The sequence below is a fragment of the Malania oleifera genome, chromosome 11 (genome assembly GCF_029873635.1).
Source record: "Malania oleifera isolate guangnan ecotype guangnan chromosome 11, ASM2987363v1, whole genome shotgun sequence".
Classification (NCBI taxonomy): domain Eukaryota; kingdom Viridiplantae; phylum Streptophyta; class Magnoliopsida; order Santalales; family Ximeniaceae; genus Malania; species Malania oleifera.
The window spans coordinates 26835670-26860058 of NC_080427.1; the positions used below are offsets into that span (position 1 = coordinate 26835670).

The 24389-nt window shown below is 39.5% G+C and overlaps 1 protein-coding gene across 1 annotated transcript in view; it reads left to right on the top strand.

The window, feature by feature from the left end:
- Positions 1-24389, top strand: part of LOC131167267 (vacuolar sorting protein 3) — a 54156-nt gene that overhangs the window by 7606 nt on the left and 22161 nt on the right. The window contains exons 2-6 of the mRNA XM_058125977.1: positions 18273-18548; positions 19220-19416; positions 19625-19766; positions 23122-23379; positions 23477-23549. Of these exons, the coding sequence (XP_057981960.1) occupies positions 18273-18548; positions 19220-19416; positions 19625-19766; positions 23122-23379; positions 23477-23549 (946 nt within the window). The remainder of the gene's footprint in view (positions 1-18272; positions 18549-19219; positions 19417-19624; positions 19767-23121; positions 23380-23476; positions 23550-24389) is intronic.

The following is a 24389-nucleotide window of genomic DNA, read 5'->3' on the forward strand; positions in this document are numbered from 1 at the left end:
CCAAGAGAGAGAGAGGACCAAACAAATGCAATTTGCCTTTTAGAAGTAGTAGATGTCATAAATAAAGTAAAAGCTCGTACGGCAAAATGGGCTGGTGCATCTGTTGAGTCATGTGGCAGTAAAACACGTCTAAAATTTGAAAGAAAATTTGATACTACAACCAAAAGATCATAGACGTTAGGATTAGCATGTGGGGCAGCTAAAGAACAGCATATATTCTTTTCTCATATGTAGGAATGGAATGGAATCCCGGGGGGGGGGGGGGGTATGGAATCAAGTTTATAACTTTATTTGGCCACCCTCTCTATTGAAATTTTCGTTCGATTCCTTTCTTACCCCATTTCGTTTTGCAAACCAAACATGCCTACTTTCTTTTGTTACTAACTTTTAAAAAAAGAACACCACAATTAGCAGCTAAGATAGTATGGGCACTTGCAACCATTGTTTTGAAACCTGGCCTCAGTCATTTTACCAGCAAAATCATTCATATGACCTAGGAAATTTATTGTCCTAAGGTTAATCCAACTAACTTGGGCTGACTTGGATTGGGTTGGAGGGTTAACTGGAGTTGATCTGATTGACTCATGTTAAAAAATTAGAAGGGCAGACTTTAGTGGCAAGGTTTGAGCCTTGAATAAACCATGGACAATTCTGGCACTTTGCCATTGAGTTAGACACATCAATGTGTTAACTGAGAAAAATTATCATAGAAAATTATGTTAGCACTCTAATGTTGAGATCTATATCTTTCAGTAGAAAAGGGACAACTAATTCTTCCTAAATTTGTGAATGACTATTTTCTACTTTTCTAAGATATTTTCCCAGGGTTGGTGACTCCTTTAAAGTAAACATCCTGAATGAGTTAGATTTTGGTTCTTCACTTCAACGTTGATTATATACATATATATGTGGAAGATTGTAAGGGAGCTTTATTAAAACAAGATTAATACAACAGGTGAAAAGAAAGAAATGCTAAGAGGAAGTGAGACCGCCAAAGCCTTTGAGATTGTGACAAATGTCCAGTTGAGACAAGGGTGGCTTCATAAATATTTGAGTTCCTGGGTCCTGGGCCTCAACATATGGTAAAGAGCTAACTACTGCTTCCTAAAGTTGTAGACACCTATTTGCTACTTTCAGAGATGTCCTAAGTTAGATTTGCACTTTGATGTTGGGATACATATTTTGCTAGAAAAGATGCTAGGCTGAATAAGGGCTTACTAGTTATTGCAAACACCTATTTCCTACTTTTCAGAGACTTTTTGTCAGGGTCGGCAATCCTTTTCAATGAAACATCTCAAATGAATTAGATTTTGTTTTAGAGGTCTGACTAGATACTACCAACCTTCAAATAGGGGCAACTGCCTCTAGAATTTTTGAGATGCTAGTTCAGTGAAGCAGAGTTAAAATTGAAAAACCTTCGAGCATTCATTGTTCTTGGCATCCTTAGGAGAAGAAGTCGATTTACTAGAACTCTTGTCTTGTTGACCATGCAATCTATGCTTACAAACAAGGAAAGCAACCTTATTCAGCCTAGCATCTTTGAAGTTGGAAGCCTATGACACATTGACACAAGGAAAGTGGTTCTGTTTAGCTGTCTTGGGTTCAGAATGCATCTCTAGGAGCTTTAGCTTGAACCTAAGCAAGTGCAATGCTTCTTTCTCAATCAACTGTCTAATCGAAGGATGATAAATAGTTCAATATTTAGACCTTTAAAGGGATTGGAAGGCAGCAGTATTGTAATCTTCTTGGCTGTTGCTGTTTTGTTCTTAGAGAGATCCCTTGTCCTTTGTTGGCCTTTGTGGAGCCTAGTTATGTTTAATCCATGGAGGCCTAGGCTTGGCCAGAAATATTGTGAGTCTCGCCCCAAGTGCTCGACTAGGAAGGCCCTAAAGGGTGACCAAGTCGAGATTCTGAGATTTCCTGAAGGATGAGATCTTGCAAGTCTCGACCATCATCTCGACTAGCAAGACTTAATGGTGCAACTAGGTCGAGGATGCTGAAGTTTAAGTTCCTGGTTTCCTGCGAGGCTCGACCAGGGCACGACCATGGGGAACAGGGGTGTGACTAGGTCAACGGCGACGATCTTCTGTGCGAGATTTCGGCAACACTTTCCTATTTCGAAAGTTATGATCTTGTAAACCCTAAGATATATGTTTCTAATGTTCGTCTATGTGTAGGGAGTAGCGTAGAAGTGTGCAGCAGCGTGGAGAGTGTTGTGAGCTCTTGTGTGCACGATCCAAAGGTGTTCGCTTTGGTGTTTAGGGTGTGTGCATGTTGTTTCTTTCTTGTTGAGAGTGAGAGAAACTCTGTAATTGCTGCACTCTGTATACTTCCCTGATAATAGTGAAATCCCTGCAACTCCATGGACGTAGGCAAAAATTGCCGAACCACGTAAATATTGTCTTGTGCATGCGTGTGATTATGTTTTTCTGGCGTGTGCTTGTCTATATCTTGTTTCTCACAAGTTTTTGTGTTTTGGGAATTTTCGCGTGTTTATTTATTCCCTTTTCATTTAGTATTAGAGCCTACGGTTAGTTTGAGTGGGAGCAATGGCAGAGGAAGCAGGAAAGGCGCCTGGGATAGAAAAGTTCGATGGCATAGACTTTGGATTCTGGAGGATGCAAATTGAGGATTATCTCTATTAGAAGAAGTTGCCTCTACCGCTTCTAGGAGAAAAACCATGATGACGAGGAATGGACTCTCCTTGACAGACAGGTACTTGGAGTTATCAGATTAACTTTGTCTAGGTCTGTTGTACATAATGTTGTAAAGGAGAAGACCACGGCAGATCTGATGAAGGCTTTGTTAGGTATGTATGAAAAGCCATTTGCAAATAACAAGGCACATCTGATGAAGAAACTATTTAATTTAAAGATGGCTGAGAATGCATTGGTTGCACTACATTTGAATGATTTTAACACAATCACAAATCAATTGTCGTCTGTAGAAATTGATTTTGATGATGAGATACGTGCATTGATCGTTTTTTCTTCATTGCTAAATAGTTGGGAGGCCATGAGGATGGTTGTAAGTAACTCCACGGGAAAAGAAAAACTAAAGTATAATGACATACAAGATTTAGTTTTGGCTGAGGAGATTCGCAGAAAGGATGCTGGTGAAACCTTAGGATCTGGTTCTGCCCTAAACCTTGAGACAAGAGGCAGAGGTAATGATAGAAATTCAAATCGGGGCAGATTAACATCCAGAAATTCTAATAGGAACAGAAGCAAATCGAGATCTGGCCAAAATGGACAATGCTAGAACTGTGGGAAAACGAGTCACTTCAGGAGGCAATGCAAAAGTCTCAATAAGAAGAATGAAGATGACTCTGCTAATGCCGTAACAAAAGAAGTACAGGATGCTTTACTTCTTGCAGTAGACAGTCCACTTGACGATTGGGTTTTGGACTCGAGAGCTTCGTTTCATACCACTGCATACCAAGAAATCATATAGAACTGTGTTGCAGGTGATTTTGGTAAGGTGTATTCGGCTAATGGTGCAGCCTTGGATGTTGTGGGTACGGGAAACATCCGGATGTCATTGCTCAATGGGTCTGTTTGGTTACTAGAGAAGGTATGACATACTCTTGACCTAAAAAGGAATCTGATTTCTGTCGGACAACTTGATGATGAAGGGCATGCAATGTTGTTTGCTGGTGGCACTTGGAAGGTTACAAAGGGAGCCAAAGTATTGGCTCGTGGAAAGAAGTCTGGTACTCTATACATGACCTCAAGTCCAAGAGACACAGTTGCAGCTGCTGAAGCGAGTACTGATACAAGTTTATGGCACCGCAGACTTGGTCACATGAGTGAGAAAGGGATGAAGATGTTGCTGTCACAAGGGAAACTACTAGAATTGAAGTCCATTGATTTTGACTTGTGTGAAAGCTGCATTTTAGGGTAACAGAAAACGGTGAGTTTCTTGAAAACCGGCAGAACATCGAAGGCTGAAAAATTGGAGTTAGTGCACACTAATTTGTGGGGGCCTTCTCCGGTTGCATCCTTTGGAGGATCAAGATATTACATCACTTTCATTGATGACTCAACCAGAAAGGTATGAGTTTATTTTCTGAAAAATAAATCTGATGTATTCGACACTTTTTAAGAAGTGGAAGGCTATGGTTGAGACTTAGACAGGTTTGAAAGTAAAATGTTTGAGGTTAGACAATGGAGGAGAGTACATAGATGGAGGGTTTAGAGAGTATTGTGTTGCACATGGAATCAGAATGGAGAAGACCATTCTTGGGACACCACAACAAAATGGTGTGGCTGAGCGCATGACCAGAACTCTCAATGAGCATGCTAGGAGCATGAGGTTGCATGCTGGACTACCAAAATTTTTTTGGGCTGATGCTATTAGCATTGCAACTTACCTCATAAACCGAGGACCTTTGGTTCCAATGAATTTCAGACTTCCTGAAGAGGTTTGGAGCGATAAAGAGGTAAAGTTTTCTCATTTAAAAGTTTTTGGTTGTGTTTCTTATGTTTATATTGATTCTAATGCCCGTAGTAAACTTGATGCAAAGTCTAAAATATGTTTTTTCAATGGCTATGGTGATGAGAAGTTTGGCTATCGGTTTTGGGATGAACGAAACAGGAAAATCATTAGAAGTAGAAATGTGATATTTAATGAACAGGTGATGTACAAGGACAGGTCAACTGTAGTGTCAGATGTCACTGAGATAGATTAGAAGAAATCTGAGTTTGTTAACTTAGATGAGTTGACTGAAAGCACTGTCTAGGAAAGGGGTGAAGAGGACAAGGAGAATGTAGAATCAATGGTAGATCAGAGTACACTTGTAGCTGCGGTTTGTAGATCTTCTAGGACTATTTGACCTCCACAACGTTATTCACCCGCTTTAAATTATCTCCTGTTGACTGATGGTGGTGAGCCAGAGTGTTACGATGAAGCCTGACTGGATGAAAATTCAAGCAAGTGGGAATTAGCCATGAAGGATGAGATGGATTTCTTGTTGGGGAACCAGACATGGGAACTGACTGAATTGCCAGTAGGGAAGAAGGCTTTGCACAACAAGTGAGTATTAAGGATAAAGAATGAGCATGATGTTAGCAAGCGCTACAAAGCTAGATTAGTTGTCAAAGGGTTTCAGCAGAAGCAGGGCATTGACTTCATAGAAATATTTTCTCCAATAGTGAAGATGTCTACAATTAGACTGGTAGTGGGAATGGTGGTTGCTGAAAACCTACCTACATCTTGAGCAATTAGATGTGAAGACGACATTCTTTCATGATGACTTGGAGGAAGACATTTACATGAGTCAACCAGAAGGGTTCATTGTCCAGGGACAAGAGAATCTAGTCTGCAAACTGAGAAAGAGCTTGTATGGCCTAAAACAAGCTCCAAGACAGTGGTACAAGAAATTTGATAGTTTTATGCATAGAATTGAGTTCAAGAGATGTGAAGCTGATCACTGTTGCTATGTTAAGTTTTTTGGCAATTATTACATCATTCTACTATTGTATGTAGATGATATGCTCATTGCATGGTCTAGCACTGAGGAGATTAATAATCTGAAGAAGCAATTGTCAAAGCAGTTTGCAATGAAGGATTTGGGAGTTGCAAAGCAAATCCTTGGAATGAGGATTATTAGAGACAAGGCTAATGGTACATTGAAGCTTTCACAGTCAGAGTATGTGAAGAAAGTTCTTAGTAGGTTCAACATGAATGAAGCTAAACCAGTAAGCACACCCTTGGGTAGTCATTTCAAACTAAGCAAAGAACAGTCACTGAAGATAGAAGAAGAAAGAGATCATATGAGCAAGGTGCCCAATGCCTCGGCTATTGGCAGCTTGATGTATGCTATGGTGTGTACAAGGCTAGACATTGCACATGCAATGGGAGTTGTGAGCAGATTCATGAGTAGGCCTGGAAAGCAGCATTGGGAGGTAGTCAAGTGGATTCTGAGATATCTGAAGGGTTCATCAGATACATGTCTTTGCTTTAAAGGTGCAAGTTTAAAGTTGCAAGTTATTTAGATGCTGATTTTGCTGGTGATACTAATAGTAGAAAGAGTACTATTGGGTTTGTATTTACTCTGGGTGGTACAGTTATATCTTGGGCTTCAAGTCCACTAAAGATTGTTACTTTGTTTGCTACAGAAGGTGAGTATGTTGCAGCAACTGAAGCAGGAAAGGAAATGATTTGGCTATATGGTTTCTTAGATGAATTGGGTAAGAAGCAGAAAATGGGCATTCTACACAGTGATAGTCAGAGCGCAATCTTTCTTGCAAAAAATTCGGCTTTTCATTCAAAGTTGAAGCATATAAAGACAAAATACCACTTTATTCGTTACCTTGTTGAAGATAAGTTGGTAATACTTGAGAAGATCTGTGGATCTAAGAACCTGACAGACATGCTGACTAAGGGTGTCACTATTGAGAAGCTAAAGCTTTGTGTAGCTTCAGTTGGCCTTCTTGCTTGAGAATAGGAAGATGAGTTGCAGGAATGAGGGATTATTCTTTCGGAGAATTGCGATTGATGTTGGTGATTGAGCTAGTCTCCAAGTGGGAGATTTGTTGGGCTTTGTGGAACCTAGTTATGTTTAATCCATGGAGCGAAGGCCCAGGCCTGGCCAGAAATACCGAGAGTCTTGCCCAAGTGCTCAACTAGGAAGACCCGAAGGGCGACCAAGTTGAGATTATGAGATTTCCTGAAGGACGAGATCCTGCAAGTCTCGACCGTCATCTCGACTAGCAAGACTTAATGGTGTGACAAGGTCGAGGATACTGAAGTTCAAGTTCCTGGTTTCTCGCGAGGCTCGACTAGGGTGCGACCATGGGGAACAAGGGTGCGACTAGGTTGACGGCGACGATCTTCTGTGCGAGATTTCGGCAAAACTTTCCCATTTCGAAAGTTATGATCTTGTAAACCCTAAGATATATATATTTCTAATGTTCGTCTATGTGTAGGGAGCGGTGTAGAAGTGTGCAGCAGTGTGGAGAGTGTTGTGAGCTCTTGTGTGCACGATCCAAACAAGGTGTTCGCTTTGGTGTTTAGGGTGTGTGCACGTTGTTTCTTTCTTGTTGAGAGTGAGAGAAACTCTGTAATTGCTGCACTCTGTATACTTCCTTGATAATAGTGAAATCCCTGCAACTCTGTGGACGTAGACAAAATTGCCGAACCATGTAAATATTGTCTTATGCGCGTGTGTGATTATTTTCTTTGGCGTGTGCTAGTCTCTATCTTGTTTCTCACAAGTTTTTGTGTTCTGGGAATTTCCGCGTGTTTGTTTATTCCCCTTTTAGTCCTCAATTGATTGTACATTATTTTGTTCCATAATAATAATTTCTCTTATCCAACAAAATAACATCAATGGTGAATAGTTTAATACACATTTTACTAATCTTGTTCTATAGGCTTGGGTGAGATGACTCATTTCCTAGGGAAGGCATGGCCAAACACTTAATGACGTAGATGTATATAACTTGTTTAAGTCAAGAGAATGCACAGTATTAATCATTGTTCTAAATGTTTCATTAGTCTGCGCTTGAGTTATTTAATATTGTGAATCCCTCTTATAAATAGACCATTTGACATCTATTGGAACTTCCCTAGTCAACTTAAAATTGATTTCATTAAAGGCAAATTGAAGCCATTTGGCAACTTTGAAACTCTAGTTGTTTGCTTGGTTCTTAATTTGATATGGTGATTACCCTTGCTCCCTATCATCCCTATGACAAACCCCTTATTCACAGACCTCTACCATTCTACTCAAGATATCAAGCACAGGAACAAACAAAAATGGAGATAAGGTATCTCCTTGTCTGACTCCTATCAAATTTGTAAATCTTGACTTAAGTTCCCCATTAATAATGACTGGAAAAGAGCATTGGACAAACAACTTGTCATCCAAGATTGCCATCTTATACCAAACCCTTCCTATCAAAGACCTTATCTGAAAAATTTCAAACCTGATCATGAGCCTTTGCGAAATCCAGTTTAAATGCAAGTATGCAACCCCCTTCTCTTTCCTCTTATGAACATCCTGCACGACCTCATTTGCTATCAAAATGGCATCTGCATTCTGCCTGCCCCCAACAAAAGCAATTTGAGCCTGATAAATATAGTACCCCATATAACAAAACTGAGCCTACTAGCAGAACCTTAGTATAAGCTTATACATACTAGTAGCTAAACTAAGAGGCTGAAATTCTGCAACTTTTAAAGACTGAATCTTTTCGGGAGCCTAATTGATCATTTAAACCAACAACTAGCACTGATTTTTTTTTTCCTTTTTTTTTTTTGGAAAAATTCTACTGACTTGACCAGCTTTACAAATTAACCAAAATTTTTTGATTTGGTTTGCCTATTCGGCTTTGAGCGAATTGTAACGCCCCGACCCTCTATTCGGGCCCGGAGTACTACTAAAACATAACACACACATTTCTCTGATATCGTAAATATATATAACCCGCCGTAACGAGGGAAAATGTGTGTTCCATCCTGATCATCATATACGTACACAGTGGAAAAATTTCTAATACATCAAACACTTATTAGAGTTTCTAATTGTTCCCAACTACATACCAAATCCATATCATAATATTACAAACCCTAAAAGCATAAAAACTGTTATCTATGTCTCACCAGCTCTGACAATATCTAACAACTGTCTAACACTAGCCCGGCGGTATGCTAGACTTGATCCCTTGAAGGACTCGAAACATGATTTGTATGATGGGGTGAGACACCTCTCAGTAAGACAGATCATATTATTATTAATGTGTGGCTATCATGAGATTTCGTGTAAACATATAACTAATAATATTTAAATACATTTAACTAGCATTTTAAAACTGTATTGAACTGTATGTCTGAAAATACATAATTTCTGAGTAATGTACTGTTGGCTCAATATAGCCCATTGTATAGTAAATATGCCCATATATGCTTAGAAGATACAACATGAATTGCTGAATTAGCGTTGTCACACATTCACATACTACTACGGCATGCTTTCCCCCCATGACGGGTTGTGCGGCCCGTAGGTTGGACCTTGCATATAGCCGGTCGACTATAGCTAAGTCAAACTAAGTAGTAAATACGATTGTGCCTACCCGATACCCTGAATTTTGCATCGGGAGGGTCACCCAGAATTCTACATCGGATGGGCCCTGAAATTCTGCATTGGGGAGTACTACCCAGGTCTCCAATCGACTATCCAATACCAACACTCTCTCTAAGACATGTAGTTGCACTATCTCCCAACATATAGCTACGGTACCGTGCTCAAAACATAACATCATATTCATAGGGCTCTAAAATCATGTATGGCAATTAACATCATGAAACTGAAATCATAATTCATTTTCATAAAATTGTATAAAACATAAACTGTTCGTAATTCAGTGGAATATATGTCATATACTGTTTACTAACATCGGCCCCTGGTTGTCATATCTAATCTCGGCTCATAGTCGTTACATTTCAATATTACACAAAACCTGTTCATTCATACCAATTAAAACTGTACTCATGCCACACAAATTTTCACCTGGTAAATCATAAATAAAATAATTGCTTGAGAAAATAGACACTGCCCTAAAAATAGGGGTATAAGTATCTCCAAGTTGTTATTTTACTAAAATATAAATACGTAGTTAAGTATAGGAAAAACGGAGATAATCAACCCTACCGCCTTTGGTTCATATTAAAAGACACCTACGGTTTGAAACCTCAAATTTTCAATCGGTGAAAACGTTCAAAAAGTTCAGTACTTTAATCCAAAAATATCATATTCGAATTTAATCGGTTGGTTTCAAAAATAAAGTCTTTTAAATAAACCCTAGGCTCACAAACCTAGGAAAAGCCGTAACTATATATATATAAACATATCCAGCATTTTAATCGGTTTAAACTTGCAAAAGTAATTGACATAATATAATCCCCTTACCTGATTCCCAAAAAATGATTCGGAACTCGTGAAAAACAAAACCCTAACTTTTGGAGTGGGGCCTGAAAACGAGATCCCACAAGCCGGGAGGAGGGAGAGAGAATTGAGGAGCACTCGTGAGTGATCCGGGGAACTTAGAGAGAGAGTGAGACGTGAGAGAGAGAGAGAGAGAGAGGAAATGAGAGTTATAATATAAAAATATAACTTAGCCCTTGAGTAATTAAAATATCTCCTCCAAGATATTTATATATATAAATATCTATAAATATCTAAAAATATCTCTTCCAGGATATTTACTACATTCTCCCCTCCTTACAAAAATTTAGTCCTCGAAATTTGTGAACTAACTCCCATCACATCGATTGGATTACTATTGATTTGCTGATCCGACTTAGGAAGAATCGGTGGCCACCCACATAGTAGCCTTGTCCCAAGTTTATTACCTACCCTCACTTATGGCGAAGGAATATCGTGATTACGTACCATGTCTTACGAGATTACAATAGCCATACAAAACTCTCCCTAAGACCATGCATATACCAAAACTGTAAACACATCGATAATTTAAACAAACCTACTATAAACAACCTATATGCAAAACCAAACTTACCTAAGCTTTCATACTTACCTGTTAAATGATGAGCCTCTCTAAATAACTGTGGATACTTCTGGCGTATTTATGTCTCTAATTCCCATGAAACTTCCTCGACTGCATGATTTCGTTGAAGTACCTTCACAACTGGAATTCTCTGAGTACGTAGCTCCCGTTCCTTACGGTCTAGAATTTGAACCGGTATTTCATCATATGCTAAAGTGTCCCCGAGCTCCAAAGACCCATAACTGATCACATGTGAAGGATCTGAAACATGTTTCCTCAGCATGGACACGTGGAACACGTCGTGAATCCTAGACAGTGCTGGGGGTAATGCGATCCTATACGCTATTGGACCGACTCTTTCCAAGATCTCAAATGGCTCGACATATCTAGGGTTCAGCTTACCCTTCCTATCAAACCGCACTACCCCTTTCATCGGAGCAATCCTAAAAAATATAGCATCACCTATATGAAACTTCAGCTCCCGTCGGCGTAATGCTGCGTAGCTTTTCTGCCGACTTTGTGCTGCTTTAATCCGTTCCTTGATGAGCTTGACCTTCTCAGAGGTTTGTTGAACAAGCTCCGTCCCGAACATATGCCGCTCATCAACCTCATCCCAGTACAATGGAGATCAGCACCTCCGACCATACAGTGCCTAATGCGGTGGTATCCGGATACTGATTTGATAACTGTTATTGTATGCGAACTCAACCAACGGCAGATATTTAATCCAACTACCCCCAAAGTCCAGTACACACGCCCGCAACATATTCTCCAGAATCTGGATTTTCTTCTCTGACTGACCATCGGTCTGTGGGTGAAAAGCAGTACTAAACGTGAGTTGAGATCCCAACGCTTCCTGTAGACTCTTCCAAACCTGGGAAGTAAATCGCGGATCCCTATTCGAAACGATAGACACTGGCACCCCATGCAATCTGACTATCTCCTGAACGTAAAGCTTTGCCAGCTTATTCATAGAATAATTGACTTTAACCGAAATGAAATGGGCAGTCTTTGTCAGTATGTTAACAACTACCCAAATAGAATTCTGCTCGTGAAGTGCTGATGGCAACCCCATGACAAAATCTATGGAAATGTGCTCCCACTTCCATTTAGAAATGAGAAGTGGTTGCAATGGTCCCGTCGGCCTCTGATGCTCGGCCTTTACCTATTGGCATGTCAAATACTACTCAACAAAACGGGCAATCTTTCTTTTCATATTAGACTACCAGAAAGATTCCCGCAAATCCCTGTACATCTTCGTACTCCTTGGATGCACTGTATAGAGCGAACGATGTGCCTCCTCTAGAATGACCCGTTTAATCTCAGCATCATTCAGTATGCATATCAACACCCCGTCATCTGAGATATTGAAATCTGATTTCAATCCATTCTACACTCCCTCTATAATTTCTACGAGTTCTGTATCTTTCATCTGGGCTGTCCTGATCCTTTCCCGTAAGGTTGGTTGCACAACCAGGCTAGCAATGAACGTCTAGTGATTTCCTTCCACCATCTCCACACCCAACTTTTCTAGGTCTATATTGATCTGATGCTGAACTCCCACTGCCGAGACTGACGCATCTACTGACTTCTGACTCAGAGCATCAGCTACCACATTAGCTTTTCCTGAGTGGTAACTAATGGTACAATCGTAGTCCTTTATCAGCTCAAGCCATCTCCGCTGCTTCATATTCAACTCCTTCTGGGTGAAAAAGTACTAAGACTTTTATGATCCGTAAAAATCTTGCACCTTTCACCGTACAAGTAATGTCTTCAGATCTTTAATGCATACACTACCGCTGCTAATTCCATGTCGTGTGTTGGGTAGTTCTTCTCGTACTCCTTGAGTTGACGAGAAACGTAAGCAGTCACCTTTTCTTGCTGCATTAAGACACACCCGAGTCCCTTCTTAGAGGCGTTACTGTAAATCACGAATCCACCATATCCTGATGGAGTGGTCAATACAGGAGCAGTAACTAGCCGCTACTTCAATTCCTGAAAATTCTGTTCGCACTCACCAGTCCACTCGAACTTCATGTTCTTCCTCGTGAGCTGTGTCAGCAGACGTGATAGTCTAGAAAACCCCATTACGAACCGACGGTAATATCCTGCAAAACCCAAGAAACTTTTAACCTCATGCACATTTTTTGGTCTCGCCCAATCAACTACCGCTTCTATCTTACTCGTGTCCACTGATACACCTTTCCTCGACGTCCCATAAATGCCACTTGCTTTAACCGGAATTCACATTTCTTGAACTTTGCAAACAACTTCTTTTCCCTCAGTACCTGTAGTACCATCCTGAAATGAGTTGCATGCTCCTCAGGACTCCTCGAATAAATCAGAATGTCGTCGATGAAAACCACCATGAACTGATCTAGATACTCGTGGAACACCTTGTTCATCAAGTCCATGAATGCCGCAGGAGCATTGGTCAATTCGAAAGGCATAACCAGAAATTCATAGTGGCCATACCTAGTGTGAAAAGCCGTCTTTGGTACATCCTCTGATTTCACTTTTAACTGATGATACCCGGATCACAGATCGATCTGGGAGAAGACCTGTGTGCCCTATAACTAGTCAAACAGATCATCAATTCGGGGTAATGAGTATTTATTCTTCACTGTTACTTTATTAATCTCCCTGTAGTCGATGTACATCCTCATCGACCCATCCTTCTTCTTCATGAATTGCACCGGTGCTCCCTAAGGTGATTCACTCGGCCGTATGAAACCCTTGTCAAGTTACTCCTATAACTACTCCTTTAAGTCCTTCAGTTCTGCTGGGGCCATTCGGTATGGAGCTTTCGAAATTGGTGCCGTCTATGGAGTCAACTTAATAGCGAACTCCATCTCACGATCAGTAGGCAATCCCGATAAGTCCTTTGGGAACACATCTGAGAACTCCCTTACAATGAGAATATCCTCCAATTTAAGCTATTCCCTTGGCGCTTCCTTCACAAATGCAAGGTACCCATGACATCCCTCTAGAGGTAACCTCCTCGCCTGAATGGCTAAAAGGGTCCGTGGTGCAGAGCGCACACACGATCCTACAAACTTGAATTCATGCTCCCTGGGAGGTCTGATTACTTCCTTCTTTCTATGACAATCGATACTTGCATAACTGGTCGCTAGTCAGTCCATCCTCAGAATGATATCGAAGCCGTGCAATATAAAAAACAATTAAACTGACTGGCCTCACTCTCCGTTGAATCTCCACTGAAAAATCTCTAATCACCTTACTACATACTACTTCTGACCCTGACAGTGTAGTCGCCGCTAACTCGGCACCTAATAACTGTGCCTTTGCCCCACATAATTTGACAAATCCTCGGGAAATGAACGAATGCGTCACTCCTGAATCAAGTAATACAACAACTTTATTTGAGCATGTAAATGTTACCTGTCACCACATCTCCTGCATTCTCAGCGTCGCCAGAAGTTAAGGAATACACCCTCGCATGGGTTGTACCCCTCTGATATCCGCCTCGCGATGCTTGATTATCTTCTCGATATGGCTGCTGTGGGGGTGCGTTGCTCCCTGGCGGGCGGCAGTCTCGTGCCATATGCCCGGGTTGACCACATTGGTAGCAGACGCCTGGTCTAACCATGCACTTCCGTAGATGCTGCTTGCCACAAGTAGGACAAGCAGGGTATGATGTGGTACCCTGAGATGCACTACCACCCGTCTCTCGTCGTTGTCCTCCGCCACCACCATACCTCTTCCAAGGACCCTGCCTCGCACCTATATGAGAACTAGAAGGCATTGACCTCTTCTTTGAGTTTAGAGCCTCTACATCCCCCCTGCAAGCTTGCCTCTGCCACGGTAGCTTTATCTACCAGTGTGGCGAACTCCTGTACTTGAAGCACCGCCACCTGCCTTTTAATCTCCTGCTTCAAATCCCTCTCGAAATTCCAAACCTTCGCAGACTCGTCTGGTACCATGTAAGAAGCAAACTATGACAACTCCACGAATTGGGCGGCATATTGCTGAATTGTCAGCTGTCCCTGAGTCAAGTTTAGGAACTTCTCTGCCTTTGCTTTCTTGACAGAGGCTGGAAAATGCCTATCAAATAACACTTCTCTGAAACGGCTCCATGTCATAGCCACCGGTACTAGTCTCTGCTCCTCTAGCAGCTTTACCGCTTCCCACCATATCTTAGCCTCTCCAGTCAGTTTAAACGTAGCATATAGCACTTTCTGCTTATCTGTGCATCGCAGTATGGCCAAGATCTTCTCGATCTCTCGAATCCAATTCTCCGCAAGAATCGGGTTGGTACTTCCCGCGAAGATAGGAGGCTTTAGGCACGTGAACTTCTCAATAGAATCTCCCAGCTCAGCAGTGGGATGATCCTGCCCCCGAGAATTTTGCGTAACCTCTCCCATAAACTGCTGGGCAAAATCCCGGAACGCCACTATAGAATCCCTGCCACCTTCATGGGCAGCTCCCTCACTACTACTTCCTCTGGCGACAACGTTACCGTCCTTTGGATCCATCCTGAAGAAAGAACCAAACGAGTTAGAATTCCCATATCCTAACATGTCTGGTGCAATTATAATACAAAATACTCAAATAAATTCCCCTATATCTTCTCCCCTATATTACGCCATACTCTGCCAATTTCCTATTCCCATTCTATTTTTTCATGTTCCTGCCCCTCCACTTGGAAACAAACCGTCGATGGATTGCCGTGGTTTTCTGAACCCGTCGACTGATCCAGAAAAACACAAAAGTCCGTCAAGGAATTTCTGCCTCTAGGCTTACAAAGCAAAACTCAACATTCCCATTCTACTCGTTCTTATCTTTCTATACTCTGGTATGACCTCCTAACCTCGTCTAACCAAGTCTACAAGACCTAACAACCTGGTTAGCTCTTATACCACCTGTAATGCCCCGACCCTCTATTCGGGCCCGGAGTGCTACTAAACATAACATACACATTTCTATGATACTATAAATATATATAACCCGCCCTAACAAGGGAAAATGGGTGTTCCATCCTGATCATCAGATACATACACAACGGAAAATTTCTAATACATCAAACACTTACCAGAGTTTCTACTGTTCCCAACTATATACCAATTCCATATCATAATATTACAAACCCCAAAAGCATAAAAGTTGTTATCTATGTCTCACCAGCTCTGACAATATCTAACAACTGTCTAACACCAGCTCGGCGGTAGGCTAGACTCGATCCCTCGAAAGATTTGAAACATGATTTGTATGATAGGATGAGACACCTCTCAGTGAGACGGATCATATTATTATTAGCGTGTGGCTAGAATGAGATTTCATGTAAACATATTACTGATAACATTTAAATACATTTAACTGGCATTTTAAAACTGTACTGAACTGTATATCTAAAAATACATAATTTCTGAGTAATATACTGCTGGCTCAATATAGCCCATTCTGTAATAAATATGTCCATATATGCCTAGAAGATACAACCTGGACTGTTGAATTAGCGTCGTCACGCGTTCACATACTACTACGGCATGCTTCCCCCCATGACGGGTTGTGCGGCCCGTAGGCTGGACCTAGCATATAACCGGCCTACTATAACTAAGTCAAACTAAGTAGTAAGTATGATTGTGCCTACCCTATACTTGGAATTCTGCGTCGAGAGGGTCACCTGGAATTCTGCATCGAATGGGGCCCCGAAATTCTACATCAGGGAGTACTACCTAGGTCTCCAATCGACTATCCAATACCAACACTCTCTCTAAGACGTGTGGTTGCACTATCTCCCAACATATAGCTACGATATCGTGTTCATAACATAGCATCATATTCACAGGGCTTTAAAATCATATATGACAATTTACATCATAAAACTGAAATCATAATTCATTTTCATAAAACTGTATAAAACATAAACTGTTCGTAATTCTATGGAATATCTGTCATATACTGTTTACTAACATTGGCCCTCGGCCGTCAATCATAACCGAGCCCTCGGTCGTCATATCTAATCTCGGCTCATAGCCGTTACAATTCAGTATTACACAAAACCTGTTCATTCATGCCAATTAAAACTGTACTCATGTCATGCAAATTTTCACCTGATAAATCATAAATAAAAGAACTTCTTAAGAAGATAGACACTGTACTGAAAATAGGGGTATGAGTATCTTCAAGTTGTTATTTTACTAAAATATAGATACGTAGTTAAGTATAGGAAAAACGGAGACAATCAACCCTACCGCCTTTGGTTCGTATTAAAACACGCCTACGGTTTGAAACCCCAAATTTTCAATTGATGAAAATGTTCAAAAAGTCTAGTACTTTAATCCAAAAATATCATATTCGAATTTAATCGGTTGGTTTTAAAAATAAAGTCTTTTAACGGAACCCTAGGCTCCAAAACCTAGGAAAAGCCATAACTATATATATATATAAACATATCCAGTATTTTAATCGGTTAAAACTTGCAAAAGTAATTGACATAATATAATCTCCCTACTTGATTCCCGAAAAACGACCTGGGACTCCCGAAAAATGACCCGGAACTCCCGAAAAACGAAACCCTAACTTTTGGAGCGGGGCCTGAAAACGAGATCCCATGAGCCGGGAGGAGGGAGAGAGAATTGAGGAGCACTCGTGAGTGATCCGGGGAACTTAGAGAGAGAGTGAGACGTGAGAGAGAGAGAGAAAATGAGAGTTATAAAATAAAAATATAACTTAAGTAATTAAAATATCTCCTCCAAGATATTTATATATAAATATCTAAAAATATCTCCTCTTAAGATATTTATTATTTTATTTATTTATTTATTATTTTATTTATTTTATTTTTTTCTGTTCGGGTTACTACACGAATAGTGCACAAGCTTAACCATGGATGCGTTTGTTCTTTATTTATTTTTTTGGGTTATGGTGCTTATCCGTCTTAACATTGCCTGCCATTTCAGCTATACTTACTTTTTGGATATGTTGTTGTTTCTTAGTTGCTCAACATTCTAATCCGTATTGCATAGCTAGTCTTATAGTCATATTAATCTTATAATTTTTTTCTTTTTAATCACAGAGTTCTTTTGTGATCAGATAGCATTTTAGATACACATCTTTATTTTAACAACAAACATGCTTTAACTTTATGCGTTTTATCTTCTTCTATTTCTTCTTTAGTTTGCCTGATGTCTACTGCTCCTGGAATTTCTTTTATCATCTAGTTTGACATTTTTTTGTTATTCTTCCTACAATTAATGTGATTGCTTTTTATACATTTTGTTGTTCAAGCATGCTATAATAGTTTGACCATTGTTTATCAATGATATTCAAGGAAGTAAAGAAAATGTAAACTTGTACGTTCTTTAGATTCCTTTTGCTTGGTTTGTAATGGGATCAGTGTTGCAATTGGATTTGGTATGATTTGGAGACAGTGCCTTGAACTACTAGTCTTTTTATTTGCCTGACATGAAAGACTAGTTTAGAATTATTCTTTGATAAGTTTCCTAACAAATGATTGTTCACTTGAAATTGTTACTGGTCATTGTAAAGGAGCTGGAGGACCAGTTTTCCAAAATTTTTTAGATGTTACATGCATGGTTGCTACCATATATTTTCGCATTTGTTCTGCATTTTCTGAGAATCAACTTCGTAGTGTTTTGAGCTGATTCAAGATAATTTTGTATGCATTAGTTCTAATTTGTTGCTTTCCATAATCTCCTCATGTTCCATATGGATTTTTGTTTATATTGGTTGGACAAATGTATAGTGAATTTACTAGTTCGTGTTCAATACTACTAGGTTATTTGCTATCGTAAAGTACCTTCTGAAGAACAAATCAAAGACCTTCTGAGAAAGAAAAACTTCAGGGAAGCTATCTCCTTGGTGGAGGAGCTTGAGTCTGACGGCGAATTGACAAACGAAATGCTTTCCTTTGTTCATGCTCAAGTCGGGTACCTTTTGCTGTTTGACTTACATTTTGAGGAAGCAGTAAATCACTTCTTGCAGTCAGAAACAATGCAGCCTTCTGAAGTGTTTCCATTTATAATGCGAGATCCAAATCGATGGTCGCTGCTGGTATATCTTTTATTTTCTTGTTTGTTGAGTCTCAACTGTTTTATTTATCTGTTATCTAATGGTCTCTATAATTCTTGGACTATTTGTGTTGAACGTTCTGCCATATATTGCTTAAATAAGATGCTAAATCTTATGCTACATGAATTGCGAGGTTGTTAGATAAGAGTACAAATGATGTGAATACTTTTGAAAAAATTGAGTTGACTAATACCATTAACTTAGTGCAGTTTTTGTCCACTTGCCACGAGTCACTGAGAAATTTTTTAGTTTTATTTATAAATTTAGTGTTTTAATTTTTTTTAGTGTTTTAATTTTTTTAACTTGAAGATTTTTTTTAAAAAAAAAAAAGAGAAAAAAACTGCTGAGAAGAAGAAGGTGACAAGAACTGCATGATCCCATGCAGTAGTCTAAAGAGAGCTATTTCTTCACCTCAATTCTAGTTTAAGAATAGCTTGTGACTCCATTCTGTGTGTCTGTTTGACCGCAGAAAATAAAAGAATAAAAAGGAAAAACAAAATGATATATCATTTGATTTATGCACACGCATAAGTATTGTATAATGTGATAGTTTCTGATACTGCAATTGAACTTTACAATTTTTGATGTATACATAATAACTTTGGCATGCTATTTTTAGAGATTAAAAGTTATCATAAAGCTACCTTTTCAAGGTTCCCAGGAATCGGTATTGGGGTCTGCATCCTCCCCCTGCACCTCTCGAAGATGTTGTAGATGACGGGTTGATGGCTATCCAAAGAGCTATTTTTCTCAGAAGAGCAGGGGTAGAAACTGCTGTAGATGATGATTTTCTGCTGAATCCACCTAATAGATCTGATTTATTGGAATCAGCAATAAAAAACATTATCAGGTTTTGTATTTTCCTTTGGTTAATCTGTTATTTAGTTTTCCCCTTGTTGTTGGCTGATTCTCTAATTCTGTTGCTAATAGTTACTAGAATTATGCTTAAAAGTGGTAGTTCTACCACTACATTTATCTAGCCTTTCCCTCATGGGTTTGCGAGTTGTTACTAGTATTTTTATCTCTCTCTCTTGCTCTCTCTCTCTGATTTACTCCAGGTATCTAGAGATTTCTCGTGAGAAGGAATTGACTTCTTTAGTGAGAGAGGGGGTTGACACACTCTTAATGTACCTTTATAGAGCCCTAAATTGTGTCGATGGGATGGAGAAGCTGGCATCATCTGAGAATAGTTGTGTGGTGGTATGCGTCATTTCTCCTTTGCTCTTTTGTGTTAATATTGTTTGGTTTGTCCAAAGGTAACCACTTGCAATATTTTCAAACCTTGACCATTTAGGAGTTCGGGAAAGGGAGCTGTTTGTGCTTAAGAACACTTACTAATCCTGGACATTGTGCTTAAATGTGATTTCATGTTCTGTGATGGAAGCCAAAATATGTTAGGACAATGGCATTAATGATTGACGTGAAATTCAGCCGCATTTTTTCTGAAGTTTTTTAACCAAGTAACTGATCCTATATATTTTAGATCATTTAAAAAGAGAAATAAAAGAGAAAATATTAACTTGTGGTTCCTTGACAGATCTTTTTTTGTCCACTCTGTGAGCAATGACTGCATCTGCAGACAACAATGGTAAACTGTAAATAAAACAGAACCATTTATGGGCACCAATAAAAATAAGGAGAGATTTATGGAATTTATGTTTAATTTACCAACATTTTGATTGATTTGGAAGCTTTTGGAGAAAATAATAAATTTTTTTAATTATAAAAAAAAAATATAACAAGAGAGAATATACAATTAGAGCAAGGATACTAGAAGGTGAGAAAGGATAAAAAAAAAAAAAAATAGATAAGTTGACTTGTTCGGTGAGCTGTGATGGGAAGGGCCTAAAGAGGGGTTTTCTTGGTTAATTTTATTTATTAATTTTTTCCCTTCTTTTTTTATTTCTTTTGTTTTTAACTTTCGTTTTTTTGTTCTATTTTTGAAGATATACGGCTCATTTGGCTCAGCAGAATAGCTATTCCTTGGAATAAGATGGAACATACTTTAAATTTTGGGAATCAAGGGAATTGTTATTTCTTATATATTCCTAATTAGTTTATTCAAACATGTAATAAGAAAGGAATAAACATTCCCATGATGCAATTTGGGAGTAATTATTCCTTTTCTATTCCTTATTATGGACTCATAAAATGTTTCATGTTGTTATTTGTTTTATAGTAACAACATAATTTCTTGTATAACTAATTTGTTACTAACCTACTCAAACGAATCTATTTCTGGGAATAGGCATTCTGCAAACCAAATGTAATCTTAGATTGCAGTCAAACTTTATTACAATCTTCCCCTTATCTTTGCAAAGCAGGGACCCTTGTGGCCGAGGGATGCCCTTCTTTTTAATCAAACAATTTGAGGCCCAAATTATCCAATAAAATCTGAGCTTGAAGGTCCTTCAACTCCTTCCCAGAAATCTCTAGGACCAGGGTGGGCAGTATTACACGACTAATCTTTTGCTATTAATTGAATCATCATCCTCAAAAATACTAATTCCATCCAAACGTTCAAGTGGAGACAGAGGCACATAAGATAGGTCTCCAATGCAATCAGAAGAGCAGTTGGAATAATAACCATACTCTTCCCGAATTTCATCCAAAAGTAAGCCCCAGTGTCATTCAAAATCACTACTGCCTACTACCATCCTCCGAGATTCCCCCCAGTGCCCCCACTTCTATTTACCCTTTACAAATGTTAGCCCTCTCACCAATTGGTTCCTCCACTATACTTATAAGTTAAAACACCTTCAGAATCTCTCTTTAGATTTTTTTTTATTGCCATAAGAACCTTGATTTCTTCAATATTTTTCTTCATTTCAAAAGCCACTTTCCTCACGGCGACCATGAACCTTTTGACTCCACAAATTATCTGAATCTACTCCCTTATCAGCTGAATTTCCCTCCAAACCAGTGCTAAAAACCTGACTTTCGTCCTCACAAGAATTATTATTCTTAGATGAAACTCCTATTCCATCCCCATAAACTGCTGACTATTCTCTCTTCTACAGGAGAAAATCTCCCTCTAGAATACTAGTTGAATTTTTAGAAACCAACCTTTCTAGTTCGACCTCTCTCTCCTGTTTCTGGAGCAGCTACTTCTCTCCTCTTGACCTCCATAGATCTGATTTGAACTTGAGCGAAGCACTGTGATGGTAGCATCTTGCTCCTGCTTCAAAGGTTGATGGAGTCCCGCCACCTTGCATGTTTTTAAAGAAAGACTATGGGCATCATTCCGATTGGGGATGTGATGCTCAACCGCGATATTTATACCAATAGGGATAAAGTTTTGAGCCTGTCCATTAAGCTGGCCCAGACTTGCTTGGAGGGTTTTCCTTCTCATTAAACAAGCCCAAATTAGAAACATGTCTGGTTATGGGCCGGCTTATCTGACTGGCCCATCAGCGGTTTTAAGAGGCCTCCAATGCTGTCTAACAATTGGTCCAGGTCTAAAATAATCCGTCAAATATCTGGGGCCAATCCACCCAGCCTTCATTATCCCTTCGTCCATGAACTCTAGCCAGCCATCTCCTGAATTGCCCTTAGTGACTTCAATTGATCGTGAATTGCTTCATGCGAAGGAGGCTGAAGGCCTTCCTCTCGTATCTTCCCCCACGGTGACCATACACTTGCTGAGACACTGCTAAAACTCCAGCCTCTGACACACCCTTCAAACAATCACCAGCAACATCAATTCTTCCTGAAACCACCTGATTTCAAGAATGGTTCTCGCTAATCCTTTTGCTGCCTTCAACATCAGTGCCAGGAAGAAAAGAAATCATCATAGCTCTAAAATCTTCTCCAAATAGAAGCCACCCATCGCCTTTGGTCCCTTTAGGGGCAAAGATAGAAAACCTCTTACCCCTCCATACATGCTCTAATTCCAGAAACTTACCTGCTCTCGTCACACAAATTGCCATCTAGTAGCTCACGTAACCTGCTCGAAAGCTTAGAAAACTCTTACCCAACCTCAACAAAAGCTATGTGAGAACCTGTTGCTGCAGCTGATGAAAGTATTACCCACTTATTGCGTTGCCAATTATTCTCTAGTACAAACATAGCTATAACCTCCCCAACTTTATCCAATCTTCAGATTGAATGATTTCCCTTCGATCTGGACTCAATGAATCCCTATCATCAAGAACTAACAGCTCCATAGAGAAGGCTTTACACATTGTCTCTTAAGTCTTGATACATGTCTTAGACTGGGCAGTCTTCTGCAGGGATTTGCTTTGCCTGTCCAAGCAGTTGTTTTTAACCAAATGTGCCAAAGAAAACAATTCTTTCTTCATGATGGTTTTGGGGTTTGTTGATGGCCGAGACAGTCAAGCTTACAACTATCCAGTATGTTCCAGGTTTGAAAACATTGTAATCTTGGTTACTTGTAGGGTCAAAATGAAATTTCTCTATAGGCCTCAAGACAATGCACTATGTGCGTATGTTGGTTAACAGCGGAATCCTAGTATTCCAATGTATGTGAAAGCAAAGTGGCTGTTGTCAGAAGCCTGCTTGAAGGATGACCGTGCAACTTGCATGGGCAGTGCAGGAGGAGTTAGAAATGCTGTTAGATGACTCTGGCCATTTACGGGCGCTTGCCTTCCTCTATTCAAGTAAAGGGATGAGCTCAAAGGCTCTTGCTATTTGGCGTATCTTGGCTCGGAATTATTCATCTGGCCTCTGGAAAGATCCTGTAGTTGAATATGATGCACATGTAGCCTCTGGAAAGGAGATGGCAGCTGTTGAGGCATCAAAGATCCTTGAGGAGTCATCAGATCAAGATTTGATTCTGCAACATCTTGGTTGGGTATGATATATTTTTATAAAAATCTGTTGATCCATAAACACACACACACACACACACATTTAGATGACTAATCAGGATGTTGGTGTTTTCTTATTAGATTGCTGATATTGACCAGATACTTGCAGTCCGAATTTTAACATCAGTCAAAAGAGCCAATCAGCTTTCACCTGGTAGGTTTTTAGTTTTCACATCTTGAGATAATTTGTATCTTCTGGGATTTTATTTGTTCTATGTTCTTTTCATTGACTGCACTACATTTTGTTTTACCTGCTGTGTCCCAAGTTTATGCTTAAATTTAGGTCATGGTATTTTTCAGGCATATTCTCGTCTCTCTGGACTATTTTGCAGTGTGCCCAAATCATGAAATTTTGTCTAGCTTGTGCTGTTTTTCATCATCTTAGTTCTATCATAGACAGCTTTCATGGTTTCATTTAGAAGCTTTTTGTGTTTCACAATTGATAGTATTGTGTAGTATGTTTTGCATTTTTCTAGTTATAATAGTTTTTTTTTGATAGAAAAAGAAATATATTGGGAAAGAGAAAAAAGAATTACAACATGGGAGAGGACAAGAAATCCTCAAATGAGGAAAAACAAAAACGAAAGAACCTAAAACTATCTAATTCAAAAGACCATTTTAAAGAAATCCTCAAATGTTTTCTTCTCTTGCTTTGCTGAAGCTTGGGTGGTGCCTTGGGATGTGGGAGATCTTTTGCTTGTGAGACATTGGGGTTTTGGCTCAAGTAGAAAGGGCTGTATGTTATGGAGTGATGCTCTCTTCACTATCTTATGGACTTCTTGGATTGAGAGGAATGTGGGAACATTCAAGGGTCGTACAACTTCTCCTTGTTTTGTTATGGGATAGAATGGTGCTCTTGGTTTCCTTTTGGGCCCATTCATTTGGATTTTTGTTGGGGTTTACTGCTGTCTGACCTTTGAAGAGATTGGAAGGCAGCCCTACTGTAATACATTTTTCGGTTTTCCTTCTTTTTTATTTCGAGGACACCTTGTCC